This window comes from Lagenorhynchus albirostris, chromosome 6 (genome assembly GCF_949774975.1).
Source record: "Lagenorhynchus albirostris chromosome 6, mLagAlb1.1, whole genome shotgun sequence".
NCBI lineage: Eukaryota > Metazoa > Chordata > Mammalia > Artiodactyla > Delphinidae > Lagenorhynchus > Lagenorhynchus albirostris.
In genome coordinates, this window is record NC_083100.1 from 21,011,501 (window position 1) to 21,028,792 (window position 17,292).

At 46.0% G+C, this 17,292-nt stretch overlaps 1 protein-coding gene and 1 pseudogene across 6 annotated transcripts in view; one reads left to right on the forward strand and one right to left on the reverse strand.

Annotated features, from left to right (window-relative positions):
* SMARCAL1 (SWI/SNF related, matrix associated, actin dependent regulator of chromatin, subfamily a like 1) overlaps positions 1 to 17,292 on the reverse strand; it is a 52,194-nt gene that overhangs the window by 6,166 nt on the left and 28,736 nt on the right. For all 6 annotated transcript variants that reach the window (XR_009541072.1, XR_009541071.1, XM_060152155.1 and 3 more), the window contains 3 exons: positions 12,209 to 12,427; positions 6,478 to 6,548; positions 3,140 to 3,242 (listed from right to left, as the gene is read on the reverse strand). Coding sequence is in view for 4 of the 6 variants with exons in the window: in XM_060152155.1 (XP_060008138.1) it covers positions 3,140 to 3,242; positions 6,478 to 6,548; positions 12,209 to 12,427 (393 nt within the window). In the remaining 2 variants the exon portion in view is untranslated. The remainder of the gene's footprint in view (positions 1 to 3,139; positions 3,243 to 6,477; positions 6,549 to 12,208; positions 12,428 to 17,292) is intronic.
* LOC132521909 (tetratricopeptide repeat protein 23-like) lies at positions 12,906 to 16,334 on the forward strand (annotated as a pseudogene).

Consider the following 17,292-nt stretch of genomic DNA (forward strand, 5'->3'; position numbering starts at 1 on the left):
AGAGGGAAGCAAGGTGGGCGCAGGTGCGGGGCCTCGGCGGCACAGCTCCAGGGACACAGCCCCGCGCTGCTCTGGCTCCAAGCCGGGGGGAGCATCGAGCTCGCCGCTCCGTACTGCTTTCCGAGCTTCTTTCCTGGTCTTTCCATTCCTTTCATAATTGAAACTTGTGTTGAGATAACTGTAGGCTCGCATGTAGTTTAAGCAATAATACAGAGAAAGAGTCCTCGTATGATTTGCCCAGTTTCCTCCACTGGGAATATTGGTAAAACTATAGCATAATATCACACCCAGGATACTGACTTTCATACAATCCACTGACCTTATCCAGATTTCCCCAGTTTCACTTAAACTCCTGGGTGTGCGTGTTCCCTACAACTTTATCTCGAACGTGGGTTTTCACGTATCTGCCTTCACAGCCGAGACAGTGAACAGTTCTAACCGCACAGGGATGCTCTGTAGCCCATTTAGAGCCCTGCCCGCCTCCCTCCTGCTTCCCCCTCACCCACCCAGTCCCTACTAATCTGTCTTATTTTTTTTTTTTTTTTTGCGGTACGCGGGCCTCTCACTGCTGTGGCCTCTCCTGTTGCGGAGCACAGGCTCCGGACGCGCAGGCTCAGCGGCCATGGCTCACGGGCCCAGCCGCTCTGCGGCATGTGGGATCTTCCCGGACCGGGGCCCGAACCCGTGTCCCCTGCATCGGCAGGCAGACTCTCAACCACTGCGCCACCAGTGAAGCCCTGTCCTGCATTTCTAAAATGTTCCATTTCAGGAACATTTATAAATGGAGTCAAACACTGTGCAACCTTTGGGGCTGGGCTCTTTTCACTGAGCATCACTGCCCGGAGAGTCACCCCTGTCGTTGCACGTACAGTTGGTTCACACACACCTGTAGCTCATTCCTTCTCATTGCTGAGCAGTGTTCTGTGGCAGGGATGTACCATACCATGGTCACCTATTCACCTTGGGCAGGACATGTGGGTTGGTCCAGCTTTGCACTACTACAAATAAAGCTGCCCTGAACATTGGTGTACAAGTGAATGTAACTTTTCACTCCTCTGGGACAACTGCCCTGAAATCAACTGCTGAGTTGTATCTGATAGTTGCATGCTTAGCTCAGCTTATTTTCTTTAAAAAAACAATTTTTTTATTTGCAATTAAAAATTTAATTTTAATATATATATATTAAATGCTTTATAACCTTATGTAGTTATGTCTTGTTATTCACAGTAGTTATGTTCTATATAGTCATTATTATAAAATCTGAATTAGCAAATCCTGGATAATTTCCCCTGGGGAAACACAGGATTAGGTTCCTGAGATCAGCTTATTTTAAGTGGCATTTATTGTTTTCTAATGATAAAGACAGACATTATGAGGAAAATAAATTACTGATCTATTTTTTCCCATCACTCTTTTCTCAATGTGTTTGCTACATCTTTTAAATAAAAAGTTCTATATCTTGCTTTTCTCTGACAAACATTATATTGTAAATAAACTAAATGATTAAAATGTTTTCTAAAACATGATTTTTAATGGCTGTGTAATAGTTCATTATGCAACAATAGTATCCTTTAACCATTTATCTATTTCCTCACATTTGGGTGGGTTTCCACTTGTCACTAAAAAAGGATGGGCTGTCTGCCTGTCTCAACTAAGAAGTCCGCATGCTGCAACTAAAAGACCCCGCATGCTCCTACTAAAGATCCCACATGCCGCAACAAAGATCTCGCATGCTGCAACTAAGACCTAACGCAGCCAAAATAAATAAAAAAAAAAAAAAAAAAAAAAAAAAGGATGGGTTGGCAAATGTCCACCAACAGGTGAGTGGATAAAGTGTGGTACATGCATACAATGGAATATTACTCAGCAATAGAAAGGAATGAACTGTTGATACACGCAGTAACATGTATGAATCTCAAAATATGTTGAGTAAGAGAAATCAGATTAAAAAAAAAAGGAGTACACACTGTATGATCCTGTATGATTCCACATTTATATAAGGCTCCAAAAATGCGAACTAATCTACAGTGACAGAGAGCAGATCAGTGGTGGCCTGGAGATGGGAGGATGGGGAGAAACGGGGATTACAAAGGACAGGAGGAAACTTCTGGGGCTGACGGATATATTCACTACCGTGTGGCTGTTAGCAAGACTGGTGCCATCTTGGGCCCGTGCAGTCCCTCCTGTCCTTCCAGTGGCCTTACCTAGGGCTGTCCTGTAGTGAACCTCTTCTTTGTCATCTAGGGCTTCGTAGTGAATAGATACTGTTTAATGATCTTTGGGTCCAGGTGGCCTGTATGCTCGGTTAGTCTCCAGTGATGACAACCTTCACTGACGCATTCCTGATGCTCAGGAGGCTAGTAACCCACCATAGATCTGGACTTAGGAACGTACTTCCTGTCTCCAAGCACACACCCCTATGCTCTAGGTTAACTATAATTGTTCCAGTGGCTCCTCTGCACTGCAGAGTGCAGCTGCAAACGCTCTGGATCACCATCCACCCAGGCCTACCCTCCCTGTAAGTTACCCTTTAATAAATGGATCCACTGATGGTGTGGAGCCGCCTGCCTTGTTTTTAGGTCTCAAGATACCTTCTCAGTTCAGTGGGCACTTTTCGTTCCTTCTGTGCAACAACTACCTCCACTCTTGCTCAACTGTATACTTCAAATATGTGCAGTTCGTTGCATGGTAATTATACCTCAATAAAGCTATTAAAATAAAACATTTTAAAAGAGGGGTTGGGGGGCTTCCCTGGTGGCGCAGTGGTTCAGAGTCCGCCTGCCGATGCAGAGGACACGGGTTCGTGCCCCGGTCCGGGAAGATCCCACATGCCGCGGAGCGGCTGGGCCTGTGAGTCATGGCCGCTGAGCCTGCGCATCCGGAGCCTGTGCTCCGCAACGGGAGAGGCCACAACAGAGAGAGGCCCACGTACCGCAAAATAAATAAATAAATAAATAAAAGATGGGTTAAAACAAACCTGTTCATGGTTCTACAAGCAAGAAACATTATTCGGAAAGTCGACAGAAATGTTTCCGGAAACCTTCACCTCATTTCTTTGCTCAGATCTGACCTTGGCCTGCTTAGCAGTCGACACAGAAACAAGAAAAGCATCCTGTGCTGAATTTCAAAGGGAGCTTACCTTCCTCTCAAGCTCATTAGTAACTGCATCCAAAACCACCTTATGGTGTGCAAACACTAGAAACTTCTCTCTTCCACTTTCCAGTAGGTCCAGGATATATTCACTGCATTTGACAATGACAACACAATAAATTAAACACATACGCAATCCAGCTGAGATTAATATCTGAAAAGTGACTGCATCTGTAGCAGATACCTTCTGGGTACCTGCCTCCCCAGCTCATTCTCTCCCTCCTCTGAGAGCTGACCTCTCCCCCTTGCCCTCAGGAACTGTGGGGAAGTCATCTTCCGCCATATGCAGAAAGAGTTCTTCCATACTTTTTAGTCATCTCCCAAACACAAATAAATCAAAGTATCCTTATGTTTTACGTGTCTCTGATAGGTTACTGAAACATTCTTATTATTACCTGGGATCATACAAGATAATTAACAGTTTGCACTTTGGCTGCTACTATCATTATAATGTGTTTTCAATAAAAATTGAAGTGTTGTTTACAGATCTGAAAATGCCTGGGCAGGGACTGAGGGATTCTTGACAGTAACAAATTTCTGGCAATGTAGTACTGAGACGTAAGTAACAATACTGAAGAGACGTCAGGGATCACCCTCCAGCTCCCTCCCACATCAGACTGCAAACCACAGGGCCAGCAGTTAAGGCAGTGGTATACGTGCATTCTTTTTTCCAAGGCCAAGGAATATGGGTGAAAAGGCCTTGTTTACATGGTCTTCATTCTGCTTTTTACTTCTCTCCTCCATCCACTGCGTTTTTTCTTGACTTTCTGCTCCTTATCTTTAGCTGTGGCCTTAAAGGAAGGCAGCGACCCCCAGGAGCTGTAGGGAGGAGAGTCACCCAGCAGACAGGTCCCAAGCTTGCCCTGGCACTCGCGCCCTGCAGAGGGTTCCCAGACCCAGTACAGGCCGCCGTGGCTCCTGCGCGGGCGGCGGGAAGGTCAGCTTCCTCTGACAGGACACAAGGAGCCCTCGCTCTGCCTGAGGCCATCCCCACACGTGGGTGTGTGTCTGGGCAAAGAACAGACATTGCTCTCCTTGGAGAAGGACAAATCTCCAAGGTTTCCTATTACAGTACAGGCAGGCGGGGAAAAGGGAAGCGGACTCTCTTCTAAACGTCTAAGAATTTTTTCAAACAACACTATGACCAACTACGGTATGGATTTGAGTTCAATTTGTGAATTGTTGGTACTAATAGAATCTACTTTAATTAGTTTGAGAGACATAAAATTTGCCACGATATAAGCAAAAAAGTTAACTGCTACAGCATCAGAAAGTCACAAGGCCATAAAATCAACTTGGCCAGCCATAAACACCACGGCCCCCAGTTTTCCTGATGCCTCTCATCGTCTACATCTCAGACGTGGCATTGCTGCTCTGCCCTTCCTCACGTCCCTGAGCTACCGAGCTGGAAATATCTGCCGACCACAGTAACCTTGGCTTTATGTTGAAAGATGTCCATTAAAATGAAAACGAACAACAGCAAAAATGGGAAGAAAAGCAACTATCAGAGGAAACTGGGGGTTTAAGATTTATAATCTAATTTCCACTTACTAGCTGTATGATTCTGAAGTTTAGAGATTTACGTTAGATTTACTCAGTTTCTGCATTTTAACTTTATTCTACTGATCTCACAAGGAGTCTATAAATGTGACATGAGTTAACAGATGTCAAAACTGTTGGAAACTATAAATCACTATATAATTTATCATGGAATTTTGAAAAAGTATGTATAAGGTATGTTATGATTTGAATGTGTGTGTCCCTGCCCCCCAGTTCATATGCTGAAATCCGAACCCCCAATGTGGGGCCTATGGGAGGAGATGGAGTTAGTGTTCTTATAAAAGAGACCCCAGAAAGCACCCTTCCCCTTCCACTATGCAAGGACACAGCGAGAAGAGGGCTGTCTATGAGCCAGGAAAAGAACTGTCACCAGACTCTGAATCTGCCAGCGCCTTGAACTTGGACTTCCCAGCCTCTAGGACTGTGAGAAATATATGTTTGTTGTTTAAGGTGCACGGCCTACAATATTTTGGTCATAGCAGCATGAATGGAGTAAGACAAGGTATTACCGAAGTTTATTTATAAGGTGGAAAATGGTTAGATTTAAAATTCCTAAGGGAAATGGATGGCTCTGGGCCCAGCACTCAATGGACCCTGGATTTTGTAGGTCACAAGCTGAGAGAGCAAGGGAAGAGGCTCACACCCATGCCATGTGTTATTCAGCAGCACATGAGAAATGTCAGTGGAGGCAATTCAGATTAGTGTCTGAGAGAGAAGTTTCCAGGCCATAAAAACCACATCTGGAGTTCACTGGTCTCTTAAACAGTATCATAAATGAAAAGGGCAGTGCCCAGAGGGTGAAGGAGAGCTGCCCGACATTCAGGAGTCTGTGGAGAGTCTGTGATTTAAACAATGCAGCGAACTCACTCTCCAACCACATTTAAGGGTGCAGAGGGAGAGGCCGGTGAGGCTGGGAGATGCAGAGGCTGAGTGAGAGGGCAGGGCAGGCTGTAGGTCTCCATCTATCCATGGATCTCGGTCCCCACAGCCAATCTGGGACCGCTCAACCCACGCTAAATTCATTTCATTGTAATTGAATCACTTGGACCATTACCCTGCCTGAGTCTCACACAAATGTTAAACAGTAAAAAATTAGGCAAGCTGCATGTCGTTAGACTTGCTTCAAGTTTCTATCTCAGTGATATGTGAAGAGCAGTGGGCTTTTCTTTCTTTAGCCAAGGCAGACAATTGAGATTTTTTTCTTTCAAGTCAGTGAATAATTTTAAGAACAGAAATTATTACACCAGCTTTAGTTGAGAAGACAGAAGGAGACCAAGTGTGACAACAGCCACTTGCCCGTATCTTTTGAACAAACGATGGTATTCACCTTCTTTCTTATTTAGGTAAATGACAGCTGAAACATGATGTCTTTGGAGACGACCAGAGAATCTCCGTAAGGCAGCTTCCTGGTCTTCTGTGAAACCCCTAATTTGTTTCCTACAGGCAAGTGACCACAGTTCTCTTAGCAAGAGGAAAACTCCCCTTCAGTGTTTGGGTCACCCAGCCCTGCTCATAAGTGGCCCCAGCTCCAGCTCGCTTGGGTTAAGACGGGATCTCGCAGGCCCAGCGCCCTGGCAGGGCTCCAGCGACAAGCCTACTTATGCCTCCTGGGTGATGGTGCCCTAAACTTTATATTCAAGGCAACTACCATTCAAATCGCTAATCATTTCTCACAGAGCAATAAAACCATCCTGACGGACTAAGATAACAGGTATTTCTTTTTAAAAAAGAGAGAGAGAGAGAAGTCGACACTTGGTGTTCACTTACATGACAGATGGGATTTTAGCTTCAGCTGTTCTGTTGAAGAAGAGAATAAGGGCTTCTTTCTGCTGCTGTTTCTGTGGAAGGAGAAATCAGAGGGTTTGAAGTCTCCCACTCTGAGAACTCCGTGACACGCTGACATAATCATCACCACCAAGAGCTTCACAAATCCCAACATCCATCGCCAGAGCCGAGAGGCCCTGACTTACCCACCCGCTTTAGCCACGCCACAGACACTGTCTGCACTCTGGTTTTGTACTGGGAGACAAAGTAGCATTACAGATGTTCTGTCACCCTTCGAGAACTGTTGTGAGAATCCCATGAGGCAAGGAACATGCAAGCTCTTTGGAAGGGCATTGCAGGTAGTGCTTCACCATCCATGCCAAGCTCATGTGCTCAGCGGGAAGGCAGCCCTGCTAAGCACACCTATTTACTATAGGTGTTACAGCCTGGTGACAACTTACACATGACAGTGGCCCACGATGTTCCCCCATCCCTTTCCTTCTGCCAACTTGTGTCCATACCCAACTGACTAAGCTCACCTCTAAGACTTACTGAATCATTTCCAACTGACCCCAACTAGTCTATTCTAGTATCATCTCAAAATGTTATTCACATGTTTCTGGCCTGTGTGCACAGAAGGTAATTGACTTCCCTCAAGAGGAAACGGTATTTTCTTTATAGTTTGCATCTAAATAAATCCCAATAAAGAATGCTAACCCAGGAGGTGCTTAACCAGTTTCACAACAATATGAGATAACATTTACCATTACTCTTGGGTTCCCAGAGAGGACAGATACTCTTACCATCCTTGCTGGGGCAGCCATCCCCTTCCACTAGCCAGCATGGGTTTATAGATGCTCCTACATTTTGGGCCTGGGCCCTGTGAGGCCAGTGATTGACATGGCAGCTTCCTCATGGAACAAAGAAGTGACCCAACAGTAAAAACACCTATGGCCCGGAACTCATTAATAACTCAGGAAAGCAGCCACAGCTGGACTGTACCTTAAACCACACACACCACAGATGGTGAGAAAAGCTACCTGGTCAAAATCGTTTTTTGGCTTTAAATAGCATCTCTCCTCTAGGCCTTGACAAGAAAGAAGAAAGAGACCCAGGAACCACAGGAATCCGTAGGGGCCCTGACGGGGTAGTGGATGCATTTCATCTTCTACACGAGTCGCGGCAGTGGTGGGCACCGTCCCTCCTGTTTTATGGCAGCAGTTCAATTAGACAACTCTAACCTCCCGGGAACTCACACTGAAGATGTGATTCTGTGTGTGTGTCTTAACTTGTTTCTCAGCCCCAGGCCCAGTCAGGATTCTCATGAGGCTCTGGACACACACACTTTTCGCGTGTGGCCCATGAACTCGCATGGAGTCCGTTCGTGTCTCTCAAAGGGTCCCCTGCAGTAGGTTAGGCCCTCCAACCACCGGACGCGTCCCTAGTAGGACATGCTGAAGGGACAGTGTCAGGCTCCCATCTGACGACCTCACCCGCAGCGTGTACGCCTCAAGGAGACTGCACCCTACCCGTTCTCAGTCCGCAACTAAACTCCTGTTCCTTCAGAGACGCCTGTCAGGTCCTTCCCTCCCACCCACACTCAGGCCACACTTGCTCTTAGAAAGGGAGAGGGAAAACAGATGGAGAGATGGTAGAAAGCACTTTCAGAAACCCTGCCCCAAGATTTAACAGGCAGAGCCAATGTGGGTGTGAGAAAACAAACATCATCATTACACACAGCTTGGGAGATGGGACCCTGGGCTAATAACCCTTTTGGGGCTGTTATCAATAGGTACCAAAAGTCTTCAAAATATGCCCATGCCCTGTGATGCAGCAGCTCACTCCTAAAATTTACCCTCAGGATAGAACTGGAGGTACACAAATTCAGATGTAAACTGCTTTTTCAGTGTAGTGTTACTTAGCATAGTGAACAATTGAAATAACTTCAATGTCCAACTACATATGACTGGCAAAATTACAATATAGCCAGGTGAGAAAACATCATGCAGTCTTCAAATATTACGTTTTAGAAGAACATACAACATGGAAAAGGGTACAGATAGTTTTGTAACCTGCTTTCTTCCCCACTTGATGTATCTTTATAAGATCCCAATTCTGCTTTTAAAATACATACGTTGCTTATTATGTACGTAAGTTATAATATATATATATAGAGATAAATAATATATATTTTAAAGCAAAAAACACATAAATTTTATAGAAAAAATACCAAAATGATATATGCCAAAATTATGTAATATAAATAGATGGGTTAATTTTTTTTTTTTTTTTTTTGCGGTACGTGGGCCTCTCACTGCTGTGGCCTCTCCCGCTGCGGAGCACAGGCTCCAGACGCGCAGGTCCAGTGGCTCCGTGGCACGTGGGATCTTCCCGGACCGGGTCACGAACCCGTGTCCCCTGCATCGGCAGACGGACTCTCAACCACTGCGCCACCAGGGAAGCCCTCTATTGTATTTTTAATGTGGGAGAAATCAATAGTTTTATCTTAAAAAAAAAAAGCTCCCCAAACTGATAGACATAATACTAGCCCATTAACTATCTTATTACTTCTTTTGTCAGCCATGGACTGGGAAATTTTAAATAACCTGCATTCTTTGTTCCTGCCTCTTAGATTTTTATTAAATTAGATCCACTGGGTTCTGAATTTATTTTTCTATGTTGGAATCTAAGTGGATTGTCAAACGGCAGAAAGGTGAGCTGATACTGTCACCAGGAAGTCTGCATGGACCAGTTCCATTTTTCTGTTCCTGGTCTTGCTGATCAAAAAAACGGCTTTAGACAAAAGATGATTAGAGTCAGCTTTTCTTAGCCTGTGAACAGCTATCTATTATTTTGGCTGAAAATGAGAAAAAGATTTCACTGTACATTATGTTTTATAAATTGGCCGCTTCACCTCGGCTTCTGTGATTTAAAGCTTTTTAAAAAATGTCTTCCTCCAGATGGGAAGGTGTGAGGGAACAAAGAAAGAAATCACTTTTTGACAGGCTAGCAGTGCTTTGCTGGAACCACCATAATGTGTAAAATTGCAGGGAAACTTGGGGCTACAGAGTCACTCTAAAAATGGCGGTGGGGGGGTCCTTTCTGTAGATTCAGAGACTAAAACCACAAAACCATGATTCTCCATTTTAACACTTTCAGTTCAGGATTTCACAGCCAGTCAGGGCTTGGAAGGCATGTTGATGGCCATCTGGCCCCAGCCCCGGCTGACATTGGCTCCCCTTCCTGGGTTAAGTTGGCAGGAGGGTGCTCCCAGTCAGATCCACGGTTTGCAGATGCATCAAGTCTGGGGCTTTACAGTAAGAAAGGTTCTGATGTTCTACAGGGTCATGCTCATAAATTCATTTGCTACTTGGATTTTCCATTATAAAAATTAATTTACATTAAAGAACACAAAAGAAAAGCAAATTTTCAAGAATTTGTCTTATTATCTGAAAGAATTTAGCATGTGGCTTGAGCATCATATGCCGAAGGCAACCTGTATCTATTCAATTTCTCTCTCTTAGGGACAAACCTAAATTTCCCAAGACACCAAGGAAGCACATAGCAATTCTCAAGCACTGGACTGGGAAGAACTCAAGGCCCCTTCTCCACTGGATTCTTGAAGAATTACACTGCAATTTAGGGTTTGTTTTCACAATCTGCAAAATAGTGTTAAGACTCTGGGCTGTAGAAGCAGAGACAACAATCACACACAACAGGCAGGACTCAGAGCAACTGTCCCAAGTCCTTCATACTTTTCCAGCACCAAGCCTATGAGGTAGGTCGTGGCTCCCCTTTTTAGGGAAGAAAGTATCTACAAATCCCAAAGAATTTAAGGGACTTGCATAGCTACGGGGAGTTATAAACACCCAATATTCCTGATTTCCATGGCTCAGCCTAGTCAATTTCACATCACTGTCGATAAACTCAGAAATCAAACTTGCAGGTTACATATGAAATCATCTTTGGAAAGAGCCACTCACCTAACTGTGTACATTGGCGGAAAGTTTAAAAAATGCTCTCAAACCTTGCTGCACTAAGTTCAAAATTCCCATATGTCTTTTTGGCCATACTGCCTCTTGACCACTTAACGTGACTTTCCTCCTCAATTCTAATGCCCACAGACCGTTTTGTCAGTTGTCTACACTGGCTGCTCTCCACCACCTGGTTCAGGAGATGGACTGGGTACAGGTGAGGGTGTCCTCTGGGGACTCCCACGAAATACTAATAGACTTTCTTCCATCACACACACAAGGAACTAAAACATAGCATTTTATAAACATTCAGACCTCTGCATCTAAAAAGAGCATACACCTGAATTTTTCCCATTAATATTACATATGCTATACATGTTCCTTGGTTTCCTTGTCTGGTGGAGTTCACTGGTGGGCAAACGTTAGTAGACATTAAAGGTTTAAGAAAGTTCTAAGAAAAAACTAAAATGGAGAAAATATTTTTATTCGCTGCCTTTTTTTCTCTAGAAATCAGAAAAAGACACCAATGCTGATTTTAGCAAAGAACACCCCGGTTCTGCTCATGGTTCCACTGAAATATAATTTGAGAACCACTGGTCTGTATGTCCACGTCAACGTTAAGGAACTTCACTTGAAAACTCCACGGCAAAGAGATTACGCTTGCTCACTTCCTCCAGGCCATCCCGATTATTATGTATAATACAGCATAAATTAAATACTGCTAGACAAGTTACCAGTGCATCCTCTACCCTACACTGTTTCTTAAAAATGACTAGCCAGTCTTGTTCATCACATGGTAAAATAACATTAAAAAAAAAAATCACACATTCTGTCTCCTGTCATCTTATTTATTTTGTACTCTCCTAGAAGGCTAGTATCTCATGTAGATCTAAGTTTCCGTATACAGGGCAATATCAAGCCCAGATAATGCTTTATGATAATGTCAGAAAATGTCAATGACTGTCATTTTCTTGGGAATGAAAATTGCAAGGTTTTTATCCCAAGAGGACAGAAACGGGTCTGGTATAGATTACTTTATAGCACTTAGCACAGTATGACACTAAAGACAGATATGAAACGAAAGTGTTTTGAAAAGACAAAGTCACCATAGTGGAAAGAGCCCTAATATATAGGGCTAACAGGCTTGGTTATAGCCTCAGCTCTGCCATGGAGTAGCCATAAGACCTTGGGCAAATCCCACTCTCTGTGAGCTTCAGTTTCCCCCTCTATAAAATGGGGGTGCCAACTTGTTGCCAACCATAAATGACCGTAATAAGGATTAAAAGTTAAGAGAGTTTGAAAACTCGTTGTTATATAAATGTCAATTTGTTTTTTTGACTAAAGCAAAAGACATGAGATGATTAGAGCGTTAACATATATAACAAATACACTTAGGACTAATTTCTAATGACCGTTACTAAAGGAAGTATTCTCAAAATACACTAAACATAAACTCCAACTTTCTTTGAGGGATTCAGAATACATATCACCATCCTGTGGTTGCCTTGGGGTTTACCTCTATGACTGTCCATCAACAGTGATCTACACAAGTAGAAAACTGCAAATTATACGAGATTTTGGAAGTAGACTAGGTAGGCTGAGAAATGAAGCGGGCTCATCATCCTGCCCGGGGCGAGGGAGAGAGGTTACGGGAAGACAAGGTCGGGGGACTCTGGGTCAGCTCTCCAGTGCCCCTCCAGGGCAGGAAGAGCTGTGCACAAGGGGACCTTCCCAATCCCCATCTCCAGCCCCGGACTCACAGTGCTCTCCTTGGTGGTCATCTCCTTGGCCGCGGCATCCAGGGCGGCTCTGGTCCTGGCGCTGATCCGGCCTGGGGCGACCACCACCATCTTGCGCTGTTTGGCTGGGAGCTGGCAGAGGACGTCGCCCTTGAGGCGTCGCAGCATGACCGTCTCCTCCAGCAGGAGCTTCAGCTCCCCCAGGTTGGAGGAGCCTGAATAATCCCATCCCCAGGGCAGCTGTGGAGGCAGAACGGAGACACAGCTCGTGAGAGTCCCCAGGGCCCAGGACTGGAGCTGTCACCTCTGGGAATGGCCTTCTCGCAACCCTCGCTTCCCTTGGCTTTGTTCAGAGAACTTCAAGTGGCTTTAAGGGATGAATAAAATCTCACAGAATACAAATGAGAAACAGGAAGGAAAAGGAAGAAAGAAAGTCAGGAATGAGAGAACCAAAAACGTGTATCATGGCGTCCCACAGTTTGGCGCTATCCTTTCTAGCAGCAAAGGCAAGATGTCAAGCGGTTTGGTGCCTGTTATATTGAAGAACAAACGAGACACTCAGCTTGTCAGACTCTTCCCATACACTAAATGCACAAAGTTTCCCTAGGGCTTACCCGACTGAGCCTGTTGCACAAGGTAACAGATGATGCTGTAATATCTTTATTTGATGAGGGTTACAGGGATTACGAAGCTGCTCTTCCCCAGCGTGGGCCTCACCATGCGTGACCTGGTGAATGCCATTGCGGTGGCCATGCTGGAGGCGGCTGAAGGGAAGAACCCAGAACACAGGTGCTGCAGTCTTGCTGAAACCAGAGGTGGGTTTTAGAGCACGCAGGCAGTCCTTCATAAAAATGGTTCCTTCATTTAGCAGCTCAAGGAGGCAGTGAGCAAGAATGTCTACTTCCTACCACACATGTAGACAAGATCCTACCGATTAAAATAAAAACCCTGCCCTTCACTAACAATCTTACTGGAAACAGGACTGACTTTTACAGTCCTGTAGAAAATCAGGGAGCCAGGGTATCTGCTGCCTTAGGGTTTCAGCTGCTCAATTTTTCCCTCATGCCTCAGCCCACCCTGGACTGTGAACCACCGAGGGCAGGGGCTAGGCTTGATCATTTTCGAGGGCCAGTGGACCTAGTATAATGCTGGAGATGTGACAGGTGTCCTATAAACCTCTGCTAGATTGAGAGCAGGAAGAGACAGCCAAAGGTGGAGAAATAAAATGATCAAAAACTGCTTCTTCTTTTAAAAAAATACACTCTGAAACCAACTGGATGTTCTCACCAAATGCCTTCACGGTATAGGGTCGAAAATGAGCACGGCATGGGGCATTCTTTTCAGTGGCTTCTCTTAATGCAAGAATCTGGCCACAGTTAAAAGAAAAAAAAAAGCAGAGACTTCCCTGGTGGCGCAGTGGTTGAGAATCCGCCTGCCAATGCAGGGGACACAGGTTCGATCCCTGGTCCGGGAAGATCCCACATGCCACGGAGCAGCTAAGCCCATGCACCACAACTACTGAGCCTGCACCCTAGAGCCCACGAGCCACAACTACTGAGCCCATGTGCCACAACTACTGAAGCCCATGCGCCTAGAGACTGTGCTCCTTAACAAGAGAAGGCACTGCAATAAGAAGCCTGCACACCATGATGAAGAGTAGCCTCCACTCGCCACAACTAGAGGAAGCCTGTGCGCAGCAACGAAGACCCAACGCAGCCAAAAATAATAAATTAATTAAAAAAAAAAGTAGCTCTGGCCTACTGGCTGCATTATATAAAAATCATGCTAGGAACAAATGGATATCGTAATTAATTTAGGTATAATGTTCCTACCTTCTAATATTATCAACTCTTAACCTTGCAGGTTAAAACCCAATAATACCAAAGGTTTTAAATGCGTAATACCGTAATTACAATCCAACAAGCTTTTATTGAAAACTTATCACGGAGCAGGCATTGGGCTAGGTGAAAGGAAGGATACAAAGATGGGGAAGGCAGCGTCTGACTATGTTTTCTTGGATGCTGGGGCAGTGGCAGCAGGAGGAGGACAAGGGCGAATCTGAGGATGGCTTGAATGACTGCGGAGACGGTGGCCGGAGACTGGGAACCCAGGGAGGGACAGTGCAGCAGTAAAGGCAGGGAATGGCTCTGCCCTCAGCACCCCCCCGGCCCCTGGCTAAACACGACACCATGCGCCCAGACGGTCGAGGAAGATAAGATCCTTTTCAGAAATCAAGTTGTCTTGAGGGATCAACACAACTGCGCACAACCTAACCTGGACTGATCCACGGGGAAACTTTGTTAAAGGCGTGTATGGCTTTAAATACATTTAATAATAGAAATCTCCTGCCTCAATAACCAGCTAAAAACGGTTTGCCATTAACTTTGCCAAGCACCACAAGTTGCATTATAAGTACTCTGAATGTAAGTGGATATTTTTAAAGTACTTGAAAAGCTGTCTTTTCTTTTCCAAAAGTATTTTAAAATAAGGGAGATGATCTTATTAATATCACTAACTTGCATGGCAAGGCTTTTCTCTCCCAGGTGGCATGGGTGATGAGTGAGGGGCAGCCGTTTCTCCAAGTGTCAATGTCTTCGATGCAGACAGCAGCTCGGCGTATTTGTGACTTGATCAAAGGACAGGAATCCTTAAGGTCTGAAGTAATGAGGCTTTAGAGTCCAGTTAGAGCCTCTGCACAGGGACACTGCCCGCAGGAGAGAAGCCAGGGTGAGCTGGAGTTGTGGCTTCAAGGTTACAGCAGAACAAGTGGGGAAAATGAGAAGCGATTTGCCCTTGAGAGAGGGGCCAGCGCCTGCCATTCTAATTCAGTGCTCCTGGAACCTCACGGGAACAGGGTTTAGGCATCTGAGAAGTCTACCTTGCCGGACAAAGGACGACTGTTGAAGGATAAATCCATCACCCTGGCCAGTTTTGAAAGTAGAGATTAGAAAGAGAAGTGAGTGACTCTCTCTTTCTGGTTTTCAGATCGTGCGTGTTCTGGAGCCTGGACCAGAGAGAGCTACTCGGGGCTCAGGAAGAAGGTTCGAACCAGCCCCGTCACCTCCCACCTGTCAGCAATGACACCGACTGGGACTTCTGCTCCACCCATCACAGCACACCAAGGCCCCAGCACACCAGTGAACAGATGAGACTGTATCCCACTGGTGGGTCTGGAGAGAGTGAAGAGGGCACAGATGCCAAGAAGGAGAAGGCCACAGACTGTGTCTCTTCCTGAAAAGAGAACAGCCCAGTGCCTGAAGAAAACAGCTCAACTGATTAAGGAAAAACAACGAACTCCTAAGCAAACAAGGAGCTAATTCTGTGTGTCATCCTGTCTCGGGTTATTCTGGGGAAGAGCACTGGAAACGTGCACAGGCTTTGGCCAACCTGGCTATGGCTGCCTGACACGGAGAGACCCCCCAGCTCAGGCCAGGAAACATGCTGTGTCCACCAAGGACGCGCTGCTGAGCTACAAGGGAGACACGGCCGCAGACAAGGAGAGCGAGGAAATCCTGGAAGCTCTGGTCGTGCTCCGCCACACTCTGGGGGTGGCCTGGCTCCTGCCGAACCAAGACACAGAGGCCTGCTTCGACCTGAAGAGGCAGAGGGAACACGAAGGAGCGAAAGAACTACATGAGGGAGGCGTCTGGGGATTACCCGTCTCAGAGAAGGACCAAGTGCTGCTTGGGGCAGGGCCTCCTTGGCCATCTGCAGGCTGAACACAGCTCGGGCATACTTGGAAAAGGCACTTGGCAACATTATTACTGCTGAGGGTGACAGGATATCAGAAGTGATCGGTCTACAGAGGAACCATGCCCAGGCCCGCCAGCGCTGGCAGCAGGCTCATTCGACCCGCGTCTCTTTGTTCACTGACTCAGCCCCCAAAGCGCAGAGGTGAGCATGTTACCAGCTGAGGCCTGTGCCGTGTCTGGAGGGACCCAGCACAGGGAATCTCAGCCAAGTTCAGCTGCCAGGTGTGGAGATGACACACGCTACACATGTGCCCTGTGGAGACCACACACGCTACCCACGTGCCCTGTGGAGATCACACACGCTACCCATGTGCCCTGTGGAGACCACACACGCTACCCACGTGCCCTGTGGAGACCACACACGCTACCCATGTGCCCTGTACTGCACCAGCTGACAAGGAGACTGGTGAGAAAGGACAAAAACGCTGCCCTCTACCCCTTCCTCTGCTCTCCACCCCCTGACTCTTTTCCTCTGGTTTGCAAGAGAGATGGTGGTGGCAGCTAGAATTTTCTTGATCTGTATTCAAAAGTGAGGTGCTGGGGCATCCAGAGGAAAGCCCAGCGATGAATTCATCCTTCAGCAGTGGCCCTTTGTCTGGCAAGGTCATCCGCCTGAAAGCGGGGCTTTGGCAGAAAGGCACCGCTGAGGAAGATGGAGTCCCACGCTCAGCCAGGTGGCCAGACTGGTGACCGCCAATGGAGTCAACGGCCCGTCAGGAGGAATTCGCATTTGTGACTACTGTAATTTAAGTATTTTTTAAAATGTTGACTTTCTCATTTACGAAAGTAATCCATTTTGGCATACCTTATCTTCCAGTCATACATGAGAGAGACACAGAGGGGGGTGAAAGAGCAGGCAGGGGAAGAGAGGGAGACAAAGAATGAATAATTAACTATAGGGAAAGTTTCGCATCCTACTTTTTTCCACTCTTTATTTCCCCATGTCATTAAATAAACTTTTTTTCTTCAGCTAAAAAAAACTGAGGGGGCTTTCCTGGTGGCGCAGTGGTTAAGAATCCACCTGCCAATGCAGGGGACACGGGTTCGAGCCCTGGTCCGGGAAGATCCGACATGCCGTGGAGCAACTAAGCCCATGTGCCACAACTACTGAGCCTGTGTGCCACAACTACTGAAGCCCACACACCTGGAGCCCGTGCTCTACAACAAGAGAAGCCACCACAATGAGAAACCCTCGGCAACCAGAGAAAGCCCGCACAAAGCCATGGAAGATCCAACGCAGCCAAATAAATAAATAATTAAATAAATCTATTTAAAAAAACAGGTTTTAGAAATCGTGATTTTTAAAAATTTTTTATTTTTTTGGCTGCGTTGGGTCTTGCTGCTGCACACAGG